Here is a 15,965-nt window from a genome sequence, read left to right as displayed (position 1 = left end):
GCGCCCCCAGGACACACAAGTGCCACCTGTAGGCAGCTCTACCAGTAGGAGCATTGCCACCACGTGCCAGGTGACTTTTCCAGTGTGGATGTCCTCCAGCAGGCAGGGAGCTGGCTGGCTCCAGCAAGCCCTATGTCCAATGTCCCCCATGGTGGCCCTCACCACCCTACCCAGGGCAGCACAGGAAGGGACCAGCACCACAGGCAACCCCTGTGCTGCTATCCCATCCTGGCTGCTCACCTCGTTCAGCTTGATCCAGTTGAAGGATTTCAGCGGGTGGGAAGGCTGCGGGACACGCTTTTTCCTGAGCGGGACGTTGCTGCTGGGGAAGGGGTCCTGAGGCAGGGCTGGGCTGAGGCCGAAGCAAGGCGGGGCGCCCGGGGGAGTGGGAGGCCCACCAGGCGGAAGGGGCGGTGGGGGCGGAGGTGAAGGGCAGAGGGGGCGGGGGCGGAGGCAGGTCATCGGTTGTCACAGAGGAGGACAAGGGAAGTGGGCCCCCGGGGGGAGGTGGAGCAGGTACAGGGCCCGTCTGTGAAGGACAGAAAATCAGGAAGACAAAGCTATCAGCACAGACACCGTCCTTTCTTTTTCTTCTCCATCTACATGAGACTCCTGGTCAGCCTCCTACTTTCTACTCCCATTTTTCTTTCTCTGCATCCCAAATATCCAACCCCCCCCCACAGATACATGTGGACACTGGACAATTGAGTCACTGTCATCCCAGTGAACAGCAGGATGGATTCATACAGGTGTACAGACTCCTGAATGCATAAGGCTGAGAAGGTGAGGGGAGCAGAAATGCCCCTGCTCTCTGCTGTCCACGGTGAGCTTCCTGGGTCAGTGTCCTCAGGGCAAGGGGCACTGTGTTTTCTAACTGACACGAAGCTATTTACCCATACAGACCCGGTGGTCCCTTGGGTCCTGACCTGAGACCCCAGTTCCTCTTCTCCTTCATCATGGGGTCCCTGGCTCCACCATACACACGCTGCCCCACGGCTCTGCAGCCCCAGGTGTCTGCTGAGCTACGTAAAGGGGAGAAAGTGTCCACGTACTGAGAGGTCGCTGAATTGTGCCACCAGCTCTGCCACTTGTCCCCTAGCCTGGCGCAGCTCCTGGGACTCCCGGGCCAGCTTGTCCTTCATCTTCTTCAGCGTCCGCATCATCTCCTCCTTCTCCAAAGTCTTCGTCTCACATTCCCGCTCCTTCCTCTCCAACCGGCTCATGAGCTCCAAGTGCTCTGGGAGGACAGAGAGGGACCACGGGTGGCCTTTCTGGGGGAGGCGATGGGGACCCAGGCTGGCTGAGGTGGGAGAGGCGTGGGCTGTGCACCCGCTGGGCAGGGCCACTCACCTTTCCGGAATTTCTCTGCCTGCTCTCGCCACTGTTTGACTTCATTCTCATTGATGAGCCTGGGGGCAGAAGAGGGGAGGGGGAGCGTGGCTGCTGACCATTAGCTGACCGCTTCCAGCAGACAGCTCTCCACGCCAGGTTGGACCATGATCTCCAATCTGTGCAGCCACACCCAGGAGACTAGCATTCTGACATCCAGATGCCTCTCCGGGCATCATGCCTGCCCAGTCGTTACTGTGCATCCCCTTGGACCATGAGAACAGAAAGGGCCTGAGCCACCTCGGTCCAACCCTTTTGTGCAACTGTTGAAGCTGCTGAGGCTCGGGGACCAGATGGGGATGAGAGCTAATTAATGGCAGACGTGGGACTCAATCTCGAGTCTTACTTGTACAGACTATTATGCCCCTTGTGAAAATGGTTCCATGCATCTGGGAGAAAGAAATGCGAGCCGTACCACAGCACAGGCTCCCAAAGGCCAGTGTGTAAGAGCCAGAGAACCCAACATCCCAGTAAGGCTTGGAGGGTGAGGGGAAACTATTGAAACTAGCAGGGCCTCATGTACACGACTCTTGTAACAAGGAGTTAAACCTAGACACCAGATACACCAAGGGTCAAAATCCCAAAGTGAGAGTCCAAGGAAGCGTTTCTTCTATAAATGGGATGGCTCAGATCCATGACTTTTGGCCTCAGCCAAATCAAGGATATAAAGAGGGGACAGGGCATGGAGAAGGGGCAGGATTTGGTGCTGAGATTTCTTTGGAGGGAGCCATCGCCCTGGTCCTTGGGGCGCTAAGTCTTTTCATCTCCATCCAGGCAAGGGTGTTCTTTGGTCCTTCCCAGAGTTTTGACCCCTGTCCTCTAGCTCTGGGAGGAAGGAGGGTAGGGCAGGGTCCCAGTCGGGGCCTGGCAAATCCACAGGGGGAAGGAGGGCAGACAAGGTCAGCACCGCTGTGTGGGACCTGCCTCATGCCTAGTTTGCAGGCATGGGAGGGCCTGTGGGAGCCATCCATGGCTATGAGGGGCAATAGTCCACCTCACGGCAGAAATGGGGTGAAGCAACAGGAAGTCCTTCCCAGAGTCCACCTGGGAGAAAACTAGGACAGCAACACTGTGGGTGGAGGTGCAAACGGGCTACCAGGGAACCAGGGCCTGGTGGGAGGGCAGGTAGCAGCCAGCGGGCTTGGGAAAACTCTGAGCTGGCACCTGGCGAGGAACCCGTGTCCTCCCATGTGTGGAGTCCAGGGAGCAGGAAGCCCACATGCTCCGTTACCTGACCAATTCAGACCTTTTCCTTTGACCATCCTGCCCTCAGGCTACCTCTGGAAAAGGCCAAACCTGGTTGGCCAGTAGAAATGCAGCTGGAACACAGAGGGGGTTGCAGGGAAAATAAAAATGGGAAAAGAAGCCAGTCTGAACACAAACGGGCAACACCAGTGCCCTTCCGGTCCCAGCCTCCTGGCCCCAGCCAGTGGAGGACAGAGGCAAGGCTAAGTCCAGCCTCGAATGCCGATTTACACCCACAACCTGCCCTCCTGGAGGCAGCAGCTTAAAGAAATCATAGAAATTCTTGCCTAAGGAGGAACCAAGCCCTCATCGGACCTGAGGAGTTGTCGGCCTCTGATGCTGGGAAAGCTTCTCCACTACATAGTGCACGGGGCTTGCAGACAAGAAAATCAAAGCGGCCTCCTGGTTACTTTGCTAACTGTCCAATATATGTCAACATCTGACCACAAATAAAAGCAAGAAGAGTTCAAAATCCCTTTTCTGCTTGGCTTTGGGACGCAGTCTAACGCATTGCTGAGTGTCAGTGTAGCCTCTGAAGGACAGTCAGCTCCTACGTTAAAAGTTAAGTAAAAGTTTCAGATTAAAAATCATTGTGCAGAGCCAGGGATTTAGCTCAGTGGTGCCGCTGCCTGCCTCACAACCACAAGGTCCCGAGTTCAGTCCCTGGTACAGGAAAAAAAAATCAGTGTGGGGCATCGTTACTAACTGATGCAAGTTTGAATTCCTTTCTCTGCATCCCTCTCTATTCAGGGTCTCTCAGTCGCAAGCTCTGACCACCCTGTTACCAGGCTGGTGCTCAAATGGCCATGCTGTGTCAGGCAGGGGCCGGCAAACTTTGTAGAGAGGGCCACAGTAGACAGCATAGGCTCCACGCACCACACCTGTCATATATTCTTGTGTTAAAAACACAAAAACTGTCCTTAGTTCATGGTCACACCAAAGCAAGCTGGAGGCTGTGCTGACCAGGGAGCTGTGTAAATGTCTGTAAATCCCCTCCAACCCAGGCAGTGGGTTATTGAGAGTGGAGAACATTCCCCGTACACCTGTGCCTCCTATAGGGTCCTCTCCGGCCACAAGTCATGTTGCCACTCACATATAAATGAAGTGGACCTTAAAATTCAGTTCCTCAGTCACACTACACACACATTCCACCACCCCACTGGACAGTGTAGAAACGACACGTTTCCAGGTTTAGAGTTGTACTGTCGGACAATCCTCTCGGGACCATTAGGGGTTGACCAGGCTGAGAGAGCTGAGGGGCCCCCAGTGAGACCCAGAGTGACAGGCAGATGGAAAAATGGCAAAAGGCAGTCAGTGGCTGGCCATGACTCACATGTTGACAATGTTCTTGACATTGAAGTTCTCCAGTGGGGCCAGGTCAGGGTCCATGCCCCGCTCGTCCTGCAGGACGATCTGCTGTAGGATGCGGTCCAAGAGCTGCCACTGCTGGAAGTAGCCACCGTTCCGCTTGTCTGAGGGACAACAGGCATCACATCTGGACTGAGCTCGGGAGGCTTGGGAGCCCTGCCCAAGACTGCGCTGGCTCCCGCTGGGAGGGTGTGGCGCTCCCTTCGCACAGGAAGCCCCCAGCTTGACGGAAGAGGCACCACAGCTACTCACAGCGGAGGCTCGCAAACCCAGGCACCTCCCCATCACCTGCTCCTGACCTCCTCTGGACGTGCCAACCCTCCCGACATATTTCTTCCCTCCACGAGTGCTTCCTGGCCGCTTCTCTTCCCTGCTGGGACTCTGGGCATAGTGTGGCCTAGACATGCGGACTGATTTGTTTCATTATCTACACAAAGCACCTGTTCTAAAATATCACATGCCTGATAATATAAGCTCTAGGGGGAAATTTTTAAAAAAAAGATTTCAGGATTATCTATGTTATTGCTCCACAGAAAAGATGAATGGGAACTGATTGCAGCTGTGCACCCAGAGAGCATCACAGTGAGTTAAAGAAGTGAATCATGGAAACCAAGATGTCTTGGGGAAGATGACCTAGAGCTGAGAAGACAAAGGCGTTGTGTGCTGTGCCTCCTCCCCTATAACCATAGCCCGGCTGGGTGTGGGCTTTGTTCTCACACAATAGCCACTCCTCCTTGGCCCTTGATCCCAAGATTTCGCCTCTACTGAGTACCAATAGAAGTCCACCGGTAGAACCTGACGTCCACTTCTGTCTCCACTCAGATCGCGCCCTTAAAGCCCCGTTTCTAAGGAGAATGGAGGGACCCACTCGTGTTGCTCCTGGGACACCAAGCACAGAAACTACTGGATGCAAAAGAGATGAGGCCTCCCGGATCCTCCCAGATCTTCCACGGAGACCTCCTGGGCTGCATTGGGAGAACTGGCAGCTTCCTGGTCCAGCTCCCTACCTCCATCTCCCTCCCCAGGGTTCCATCAACACAGGCTCTGCCAAGCGGCAGCGCTGTCTGTTTACTTTGCAGCCAGGTAAACACAGCACGGCTCCCAGAGGTGGAACGTGTTCCACCCAGAATCCGAGTAAAGGGAAATTCCCCCTGTATCTAAAGAAGTCACCCAGCCTGAAGGACGGAGTTGAGGGTGTGTGCTGCTTGTGTCGGCGTGAGGTGCACAGGCAATGGCCTGCGATGGGACCTTACGCCGTGCCTCAACTCTGATGTCCATGTGGCCTAGGGGTGGGGGGCACAGTGAACGGCAGAGGACAAGCAGCGGGAGAGCAGAACAGCGGGGAGAAGACCCGGTTTCCATCCACGGAGCTCCACCGGCACGCTATGAACTCTAGTGACTGTCACTACCAGCACCACCATTCTGGCAAGCCTGACTAAGCTGGCCATTTTGGTGGACCACATGAAGGTTCAAAATGTTCTCTTTTGTGAGACACTAAAGTGCCAAACATTGCTGTGACAGCCAATGGAATTCTGGGGTAGTTATTAGCAAGCATGAGTCACTGTGCTCACCTATGTAGAAAGAATTTAACCGCCTGCTCCCAAGATGCTATCTGGGGTTTGTGGAGAGCTGCAGACTCAAGAGGGTTAGGGTGAGGGCCAGCGAGGACTAGACTAAACACACCACACACACACACACAGAAAGCAAGCTCATCCTACAGTCGGACTCCTCCCATAAGCACGGAACTTCTTTCTGGAATTAACATCAGGGACTTCTGGGAGGGTGAGGCAGAAGAATCACAAAGCTGAACGCAGCCTGGGTGACTTGGAGAGACTGTCTCAAAGTAAAAAAGGGCTAAGGATGTAGCTTAGTGCCAAGGCCCAGGGTCCAATCCCTCGTACCACACACACACACACACACACACACACACACACACACACACACAGAAAACCACGAGTACTGAGTACTTGTCTGTCATGAGCTGACCGCAGAGCTGTCTGGTTTTGCAATGACCAAGCCAATGCTTGCTGCATGAAGATGTTGGGGTTACTCAGAGCCACATCTCTGGCTCCTCCCCAAGGTGACAGTGGAGGTGCTGACCCTGAGAGGAGGGGCCCGAGTCACAGGCCCTGGGCTTCCAAGAGCAAGTGAAGAGCAAAACAGTCAGACTCCCCAGCACAGAGAGGTCCCTCCTAAGTCTCACGTCTCCCAATGCCCTGAGCCAAGCTCAGCTCTCAGGGCAGCTGGGCAACAGGGCACTCACAGGGCATCTGCAGACAGTGGTGCAGGACAGAGAGCAGGCAGGGGTAGGCCTCGGTGTGCTTCAGCTTCTTGTGGATCAGCTCGAACATCTGGGAGGCGCTCTTGGTGTCGATGTGGACCTGAGGGTGAGGGGCTGGGTGAGTGGGGGAGGACTGCGTCTCCACTGCTGAGCCCTCTCCTACAAGGGCTTCTCTTCCCCTGCCTGGCCCAGGCTCAAAGGAGAAAGATGGAGAAAAGAAGAGGGGAGAGAGGCTCATGCCATAAACGAGGCTTTCTGCTTCTCAGCACTGCGGGGCCCCTGAGCCAGACAACTCTCCCTGCAGGGGTTACCTTTGTACTGTAAGACGCTTGCCAGTGTCTCCAGCCTCTGCCCTTCCAGGCCAGTAGCACCCTGTCCTTCGCTCCCCTTCTCCAAGTGTGACAACCAAAATGTCTCCAGCTTTGGCAGATATGCCCACTTGGGGTGGGGGGACGAAAAGCACCTGTGGTTGAGAACTACTGATTCAAACTAAGGGGAAGAACCAGGAGTGGATGCTTCAGAGCAGCACAAGGCCTGAGACACAGGTCCACCACCTGAGTTCGAGTCGCGGATCTACTCTCGCTGTGTGACAACCGGGGGGCTGCTCGTTCCCACTAAGGCCAGCTCATGAGGCTCGGACCCAGGCTTTGGTGAGAGCACAGTGGGGCGGCACTCGGTTCCCCATGCACCACTAAGGAGGATGTTCCTGTCTGGGAGGACTTTTTATAATGGAATATTGAACCAGTGGTGGTATGCTGTCAGGTTGGCCAAGGTAAAAATAAAAATATGATCTGCTTTGCTAAGCACAACCTGGTTAGGGGTAGAAAGAGAGAGGGGGGTCTCAGGAAATTGCTAGAAGGCATGGGAAAATCAGGCCCAGGAAGGCTCTGGAGCCTAATCATATGCAGGCACTGGCTCTCTTTGCTTTGGGGGCGATGACCAGGTGTGGCCCATCAGGGGAGGCCACCACAGCCAGCACCCCACAGGGCTCCAGAAGCAATACCTAGCTTTAGTGCACCCCTCGGGCCCCAGTGGACACTGCCCCCCGGCCAGCCCTGGACTGTAGCAGCTATTGGCAAGTGCGCCTGGGATCCCAGTGCCGCCACCCCACCCACAGCTCCTCACCATGTCAAACCTCCGGGCCAGCTCAAGGTCATCCTCATTCCGGACCATTTCAAAGAAGTCTAGGTGCCTAGACAGGGTAGAGGGACAGAGAAGTGACTGCCAGGACGTCCATGGCTTAGGGTTGCAGCTCCTTCAATTCCAGCTGCATCTGAATGCTTCACTCAGGTGAGCCGGAGGCAAAACTGGAAAGCAGCCACCTATCTGTCGGCCTGCACCCCCTCTGCCCTTGGCCTGCTTTCCTAGAGGCCCAGCAGCACAGAGCAGCCTTTCTCAACTCTGACATGACTGGCATTTTAGGCTTAGCGATCCCTGGCCGTGGGAGGCTGATCTGGGTGCTGCAGAAGGTTTAACATGCATGGCCTCTACCCACGAGATGTCAGCCGATCTGTGCCTCTAAATGGGACAGCCAAGAACATCTCCAGGTACTGCCAAGAAGATGCAATGGCCCCCAGTCAAGAACTGCTGTCCCCCACCGAGCTTCCTCCACGTCCTCGTGTGGTTCTCAAGTCAGCCCTCAAAGCCAACCTCTCTCTCTTGTTTTCTAACCACAGCAACACGCTGACTTGCTCCATCTCACAAGGGATCCACCCTCTCTCCCTTGAAACCCTGGTAACAGAACAGCCTGTACTGATGGAAGCAGTAACACACAATTTCATTAGGTCCTCCCACCAACAACACGTGTTGGGGGCGGCCTATCTCCGTGTCAAGCAGGAGTGTTCTACCGGGTGTTGAGCATTCTTGATCCCCGGCAGCTCATGGCATAGAGTCCGCAGCCATTGACTTGAAAACCAAAGAACACCCCAACATATTCCCGATGGCCCACAGGGGGCAGCGCAGCTGTGGAGGACAACTGCCTCATTCCCCTGCTGATCACCTAGGGACTGAGACCAGCAGGTGAGCAGAGGACATCTGTCCCCCAGAGAGCCGATTCGGACCCTACGCTGGGCACAGCACGTGGTCCTATGAGAAGGAGAACCTCGGCAAAGGTGCTGCCCACCCTAGCTGAGCAGCCCCCCACACATCTGCCCTAGGACTGACCCAGCGACTGAGGCCGATCTTACTTGTCCAGGATGGCGTTCTCATGTTGCCGGAGTTTGTCAATCACAGGCTGTATCCCCAGCATCAGGAACTCATACCGTAGATGTAGCCGGAACTCCAGATTATCCTGAGGGTAACCAAGGGAGGACCAGACACAGTGGGTGGCCTCATGCCCCCAAGTCGCTCATGGAGCCCCCATCACCACCAGGGAGATGGCCTTGACCCCGCCATCTCAGAACAAGCCCACTGCCCAGTCCCTTTGGGGGTCCTGCCTCGTGTCCTTCTGGACCCTCACCAGAGTCCTCTTAGCCTCTGGCCTCCAAGAGCAGAGCTGTGAAGTGATAGCAAGCAGGGGCTTCGGTGTCAGGCAAGTCCTGCCCTAAGTCTGTGCTCTGTCTCTCCTGAGTTTTGTGGTCTTGGCAAAGCCTTAGTTTCCTCATTTATAAAACAGGCATGACCCAACTGACCTACAGGGATGATGGTCACCAGAATCACCCGATGCAGTACAGCTACGTACTGATCGGAATGGGTGCCAGCCATGAGGAACTGGCAGTGACACAGGTGATGTCAGCACCAGGGACAGGTTATTCCCCCAGCCAACTGTACCTAATGCAGGTTAGCAGGGCCGCGTGCAAAAACAAACGTGTTCTGGCAGAAAACAGGGACAGGCAGAGATCCCTGAATCGTTCCTTTGACCCTCTTTGTCCTTCCGGTTGACCTTGACCAGGGCATCTGATTGCCTTAAGAGTCTGGAGCTTCTATCTGCTCTTCAAGTTCTTCTAATGTTGCCATTTTGATGGTCTAAGAATCCAATCCTGATTCCAAAGGAAAAGCCACGCCTTCTAAGGGAAAGTGCTACCAGACTGCCTCCAACTAACCCAGAAAGCGTGCAGAAGCGTCTAGAACGCTCTAAAAAAAGGGGCTGGAAACTGGCCCTCCTCTCGTCAGTGAGCCCCTGCTGCCCTGATCAGCCGGGCTTGCTGGAAATCTGTTGTGCTTCTGCTCATAGCACTGCTTTTTTTATAGCCTACACAGGCCACCGAAGGAAATGCTCGGTCTCAGTTAGATCATGCCATGCTGCCTCTATAGGAAACTCCTGGGAGCGCCCCCAGGTTCAGGTAAAGCAAGAAGAATTTTATCGGCAAACGGAGTCAGAATTTGTCCTTAACACAGCGAGGAAGAACCCCTAATAAGACAGATTGTAGGTTACAGGAGGTCCAGGGCCGGCCGACACTCTGTTACCCTCGTGACAGTGAGGCCCGAGTGAGGGACGGAAGAGGCTCTAAAGATAATTTGAAGATGATACGATATACCACCCAGACGCTTTGGCTCTTTTCTCTGCCACTTAACCGGGAAGGACACACACACACACCGAGCCAAGGAAAGGGGCCTCACCTCCCCAGCACCAGCATTGAGGACGGCGTTGATGAAGGACATGATGGCTGTTTTCAGGTTCACTTCATCCCGGTACCGACCCAAACTACGGTCCAGCTCATTCAGCAGAGTCTGGGTGGGAAGGCAGAACAGGGTTAGGTTCAGGATCCTAAACTTCAACTTCGACCCCTTTGCTCCTGACAGGAGCCCCATCCATTGTCTCGGCCCACATGGTCTTCCCCAGGCCGTCTCGGACACCTCAGGCCTCACCTCTTCAAGGAGCCGCCATGGCCTCGCCACACCGCAGCCCCAGCCCCGCTCAGGCCTCCGCTATGTTCCTTCTGCAGGCGGGGCGGCTTTCAAACTCCTCCAGCTGGAGCCCCGAGTTCTCCCTGCCCAACTTCCCAACAGCTCCACAGCTACACCTTAGCCCCTTTTCTACTCCTTCAAAGGATCAGGGGCCGTAGTCCACACACAGCTAGGGCTCGAACACATTTGACGACAGAATAAACGAATGACCCAGTTCTGGCACATAAACCACAGACTTCGGAACTGACTCACGTCTACAGAGGCCCCCTCTGTGCAGGGCGTACAACACTTTCTATTTCTTGGCTATTTCCATGGTACTTTTCTAGCAAGTCCGAAAGAAGAACAGAGGACAGTGTGGCCTGAGGTCCTCAAGCTGACCCCAGCATCCCGGCACCGGGCACTGGCCCCAGCTTCGGACCTAATGTCTTGGCCCCAGCAAACCCATGAACCAGATGCTGAGCCACAAAAAACTAAGCAAACTGATGCTCCAGGGTCTGGGAACCCGCATCCTAGTGAGCAAGGAGGACCAGTCCATTTTCCAGCCAGGCTCACGACTCATAAGACTCATAAGCCCTGGTGTCTGGCGGGCTGAGCCCTCTGGTCCAGGCCTCTCTTCCTTCTGGCAGCAGGCATGCAGCCCATGCCATCCCCAGCAGCACGCCTCACTTCTGCCCAGCTCTGCTGCAGCACAAGGCAGCCAGGCACTGTACCTACCTGGAAGCGTGTGCGCTCTGCTGCGTACACCTGGTAGTGCAGCATGGCCTGCAGGACCTTCTTGTGGCCCCCAGGCACGAGGCACACGGCACCCAGGATCTCCAGCACGGCCACTTTGGTCTTGCTGTTCTCGGTGCGCAGGCTCTGCGCGATGGTGCTGATGGCCTCGGGCTGCGCCAGCACGTGCGCCCGCCCCTGCGAGTTGTTCATCAGCGCCTTGATGCAGCCAATGAGGGAGGCATGGATGCGGCTCTCACAGGTGGCATGGTCCATGCTCCGGAGGAAATTCAGCAGGCAGGCCAGGCCCTCCAGCTCGATGAAGCGGGTCACAAACCTACCAGCCAGAGCCAGCAGCAGAACAGGTTGCCTGGGTCTGCTTTCCACACTTCCTACATTTTACAATCAGTGACCCTCTTCCTGTGTACAATAAACCCCACCTGCAGTAGCTACTGCTTTCATTTATAAAGTTTATCCAAAGCACTAAAACCCTACCATCCGCCCAGAATGAAACCTTGCAACTCACTTGCATTTTAAATACTGTACATTTGCATACCATGACTGTCAGCTGCATAGCTAAAGCAGAATGTGGGTAAGAGATGATTGGAAAACCTGAAGACTCTTCTCCAATAAGAATGGGAATGGAAAGAATCAGTCCGATGGCCACACAAGGCCACCAGACTCATCGAATCAAGAGACCAAGGCAGTGAAGTTATACTTCAGGAGTCCTTGAGGAAACAGCAGAGTTAGTTATCTTGAGTGTTAGCAGAAAACAATGAAACCCATCTAGTTCAGGGGTCCTTAGCCTGGAGTCCGGGTTCCCCCGAAGGGTCTATGGGTACCACCATTCAAAGGTTCGAAGACTTGGATAGGAAAAGAAAATTACATCCTCATTTCTGATAACCTCTAGCTAAAACTGAGCATTTCCTCCAGCGATGGATGTAGGCTATAAAGGACAGTGCTATTAGCAGAATCTGTGACTTTGTCACCCAAAGAAAGCATCGGTATTCTCATAGCAAATTTTCATTTCAGCAGCTATCTCAAAATATCGTTCCCACTCAGCGGTACTTCAAGATGATGGTGGTTATCAGACCCACTCCCAGCTCTTTCTGAAGGCATAAAGAAGCACATTTACTGCAATCTCATGCATTTTTAATATTTGGTAGCTATATTTTAATTGAATTGGTTTATTTTTTTAACCCTCTCTATTTTATTAGGTTATTTCAAAAGACATCACTTTTGAGAAGCAGCCCATAGGTTTATTCTGAGCACCAGATATCCATAGCAACACACACAGTGAAAAGAAAAAGATTTAGGATCTTTCATGTAGTAATATAAAGATATAAAGAAGGGGTCATAAATTGAGCTTAGGAAACACAACACATAATTAATACATAAATGTATCCGTAGGTAGGTTATGCTCTCGTCCAAATGTGCCTGGAACAATAGAATATGCTCTCAGATTTAAACAATAGGTATTTTTTTTTTACTTTTTTCTATTATGCCTTTCTATTTTCCACAACATTTCTAGAATGACTATGCATAACTTTTGTAACTGGAATCATATGAAAGGGAAATGAAAACGAATTAAAGTGGGGTGAACGTGGCACACCCCCCATTCAAGCTCCTTTGCTTCCGGACCACCTTATGCTTTCTTGCGTGCTCTTCCCACAGTGACCCCAGCCTGGCAGAGGGCCTGGGGACTAGGATGCTACAGCCTTCAGCTCCTGGGGCAGAGACCTCAATGCACATAGCACTTCTGTGCCCTGATGCTTCCTAAGAGAGCCGCGTTCAAGGTATTGACCTGATGTCACTGCGCGGGGCGTTGGAAAGAGACACACCATTGTCCAGTGTCTCCACCGTACACACCCAGTGAACGCAAACTCAAGAGCAGAACACTAGAGAGTGCGCAGTAGCAGAACATAGGAGAAATAATCAGGTAATTAGGGGCTGATACCTTTCAAGTATGGCCTTTAATATAACTTATTTAATCATGTTTTATGTAATTTAAATTTTAATCAAAGCTATGCGGAACAACTGGTTTGCAAAATTGCTCAAGATTTAACAATGGGTTCCCACCGGCTGACATGAGACACTTCCAACAAACCACCACCGGGCAGAGCCAAGTGCATGGGGGTCCTGTGGTCTTGGCTGTCTTCAGACCCCCCCACCGCGTGGTGTAGGAAGGAGGAAGCGTCCTCCTTTGGCCTTAGGCCATCTCTCCTCCTTTACTTGCCTCCACGATGGCCTTCTCCACGGACTCCACACCTCCCCCTAGTGGCTGGATACGTCTCAGGCCACCCGTCCACCTTCCTCCCGGTTGGGATACACCGTCCCTCCAGCCACTCTCTTGTTCTGTTCTCCCTCCTACAACTAAGCCTGCCTTGCCTGCTCTTTAGAGAACTCCTCAGGACCCCCAGGTTCACGGGACTGGACCGCGTTGCCTTTCCCTCTTCACTCCGCCCACCCCAGCAGCTTCCCAGCGGAGCAATGGCTTCTGGGGGTGGAGAAGGTGGCTGACTCAAGGGAATTCTAGGAGTGGAGCGCGGACCAGCATGAGAACACGGGGCTTCAGGAAGTCAGGGGAAAGCCCACCTGGGGTGGGGGAAGTCAGGGAGGGAAATGAGCAGTCACCTCATGGGCTGTGTCCGGAGAGCCGTCTTCAAGTCTTCCACAACCTGGTTTCTCATCTCTGTCTCCTCCTCATCGAAGGCGTACAGAGTCTGCATCTGCAGCACCAATGGGGAAAGGGGGACAGAAGTCATGGGGGGCAACTCATCCCCCCACCTTCCCTGGGGAGACTCAAGAGGCCTCGGGAAGGTCGAGGCCTCAAGGAATGGTTACTGAGACGGTGTCGGACTCCGAGCAGACCCAGGTTCTGGGACAGGACTCTACTTTCCTCATCTGGGAAACAGGGAGAATCTGTTTCCCAAGTTCGTGTGATGTCCAGATGGGTTGATACCTGTCTAAATGTTAGGAGACTCAGAAGTCCCACAGGAGAGAGAATGGATTTCAGATCTTGGGAATGCTAGGAAGTTGATGAATAGGGCACAGAGGAGAAGGAAAAGATGGTTTAGTGTGGCCGGGGGGGGCGCCACAGCTCCCATGGACTTTCTAGGTGGCAGCAGGGCAGGAAGGGAGCGGCCACTCACCGCAGCCATGGAGTTGATGCGGTCAATGTAATAGTCAGGCCAGCTGGTCGCCAGTTTGTTGGGGTCCTCCTGCTCCTGGAACAAGACGATGGTCAGTCTGGCCCATGTGGCAGGGCAGGCTGATGGCCTGAGGCCCTGAGCTTCATCCAGGCAACACAGGGCTGCAGTTCCCAACCTGCCCACAGGGGGCGACTTGAGGGAAGAGGCAAACTCCCCAGACTTCCATCTCTTCCCAGGTCAAACGCAGATTAGGAAAACTGAATCTTACAACCAGGCATAGGACGGGCAGGGGCTATGCAGGGGTTTATTTTTGGTGGGCAACAAGTACATTTTTAAAAAAATGGTCTTTTCTCCAGCTATATTTGTTCTGCCTGTATTTAGTAAAATATAACTATGGGGGTTGAGTCTAATACAAGTCTGTCCTTATATTTTATACACCTTTCACTTTCCTAATAATATCATTCAGAAGTGTTGGTCTGGGGTGGGTCTTTCTCGCAGCTTAAGAATGCTAACGTAAAGCATCTGGGCCAGTGGCAGGTACCCAGCAGGTACTTGGTAAATAGCTAGCAACTACAAAAACAGAGTGAGTTGGGCTGACTCATGAGGTCTTGGTCTCTGGCAAGGGCCTAGGGCTATGATTTAGTCACTGTCGCTTTTTCCTGTGCAGCTGGGAGGGAGAAGGGTTAAAACTCAGCCCAAGAGGAAACTTGGCTCCTCCCCTGGCGTGGGCAGGAACGCAGGGAGCTTGGTGAGTCCGAGTGCTGGCTGGACCCTAAGTGGACCTGCACCAGGGTGCAACCTCATCCTGCTCCTTCCCGTCCCTGAGCCCTGGTCACTCAGGACCCGCCCTCCTGTGCTCTTAGCTGGTCAGCACCAAGACTCACTGCCTCCTCACCTCCCTGGGGAGCCTCTGACCCCCGGGCTCTGTCTACTCCAACTTCACTGTTCTGTTCATAAAACCCACACTGTACACCAGTGGGAAAACCACCTCATTCTGGTCTTTGCGCCTTCACGTGGCTTTATGTGTTAAGGTCTTTAGGACTGAAGGCCCATCATTCTGTCTTCTTGGGGAGGGAATCCCTCAGCCAAAAACAGCCACCTCAGAGCACACACACACACACACACACACACATGCACACACACACACTTTTGCATCAGCTGCCTCACTGCTGTCCAGCTTCTGTGTGTTTAATGAGCACCTACTAAATGCTGATCACTCAGTGGTGAGGAAAAAGTTATGGTCTTGTCCTTGGCTACAATACCCCAGCACCAAAAGAAGGAGTCAATGCTCTGTGGTAGAACTGTCCACATGAACGGTGGCCTATAAGGAGGCTGTGACAGGTTGGGCAGGCGTAGACTGGGAAGACTGGGTTACTAACAATTATTTAGGCTACAACAGGTGGGGAGGATGCTAGAGACAGAGGAAATCCATGAAAATTTGGGGGAAAAATCCCCCACAATTTGGTTTGGAAAACAGTGAAATGCTCTTACATTTCATTAAGTCATTGACTTTAGCTACATAAGAGATCAACTTAAGGGAAGCCCATAGAAATCAACGTGGCAAGGGGGAAAGTACGAGATAGGATGACTTGAATTTTACTCCCCCTTCCTTTCTTCCCTGACTTGAGCTTTTTAAAAGCCTGTTTCTCTCACAATGAGATTCTTAGACACAGCAATGTATTCTGTAGGTGCTTAATAAATGTGCATTGTGACTCTAGGCCAAAGCTTGCAGCACACACAGCCCCTACCTCTTGTCACAACAGAAGGGCTACAAATGGGCTAGCACTGCCAAGAAACCAGAGGGAGAGACAAAATTCCTCAGGGCCCTGGGAAGGCTGAGGCAGGAGGATTGCTGCAAGTTCGAGATCAGCCTGGACTACAGAGTGAGACTTTGTCTCCAAAGAACGAAAAAATAACAATAATAAACCCAGAGCCCACCACACCCCTTTCTAGGGAGAACCACAGTCAGGAAG

At 53.3% G+C, this 15,965-nt stretch overlaps 1 protein-coding gene across 1 annotated transcript in view; it reads right to left on the bottom strand.

Moving 5' to 3' along the window:
- The window catches only part of Daam2 (dishevelled associated activator of morphogenesis 2), a 109,419-nt gene that overhangs the window by 24,709 nt on the left and 68,745 nt on the right, over window positions 1-15,965 (bottom strand). Inside the window, 12 exon segments of the mRNA XM_033766430.1 lie at window positions 241-433; window positions 435-529; window positions 1,053-1,237; window positions 1,351-1,409; window positions 3,968-4,106; window positions 6,266-6,383; window positions 7,409-7,475; window positions 8,470-8,573; window positions 9,842-9,952; window positions 10,844-11,177; window positions 13,475-13,569; window positions 13,993-14,067. Of these exon segments, the coding sequence (XP_033622321.1) occupies window positions 241-433; window positions 435-529; window positions 1,053-1,237; window positions 1,351-1,409; window positions 3,968-4,106; window positions 6,266-6,383; window positions 7,409-7,475; window positions 8,470-8,573; window positions 9,842-9,952; window positions 10,844-11,177; window positions 13,475-13,569; window positions 13,993-14,067 (1,575 nt within the window).

This window comes from Fukomys damarensis, unplaced genomic scaffold (genome assembly GCF_012274545.1).
Source record: "Fukomys damarensis isolate Sample0158 unplaced genomic scaffold, DMR_v1.0_HiC HiC_scaffold_20, whole genome shotgun sequence".
NCBI classification, from domain to species: domain Eukaryota; kingdom Metazoa; phylum Chordata; class Mammalia; order Rodentia; family Bathyergidae; genus Fukomys; species Fukomys damarensis.
The sequence above is the reverse complement of the archived record's forward strand: the minus strand, read 5'-3'. Positions and strand labels throughout refer to the sequence as shown.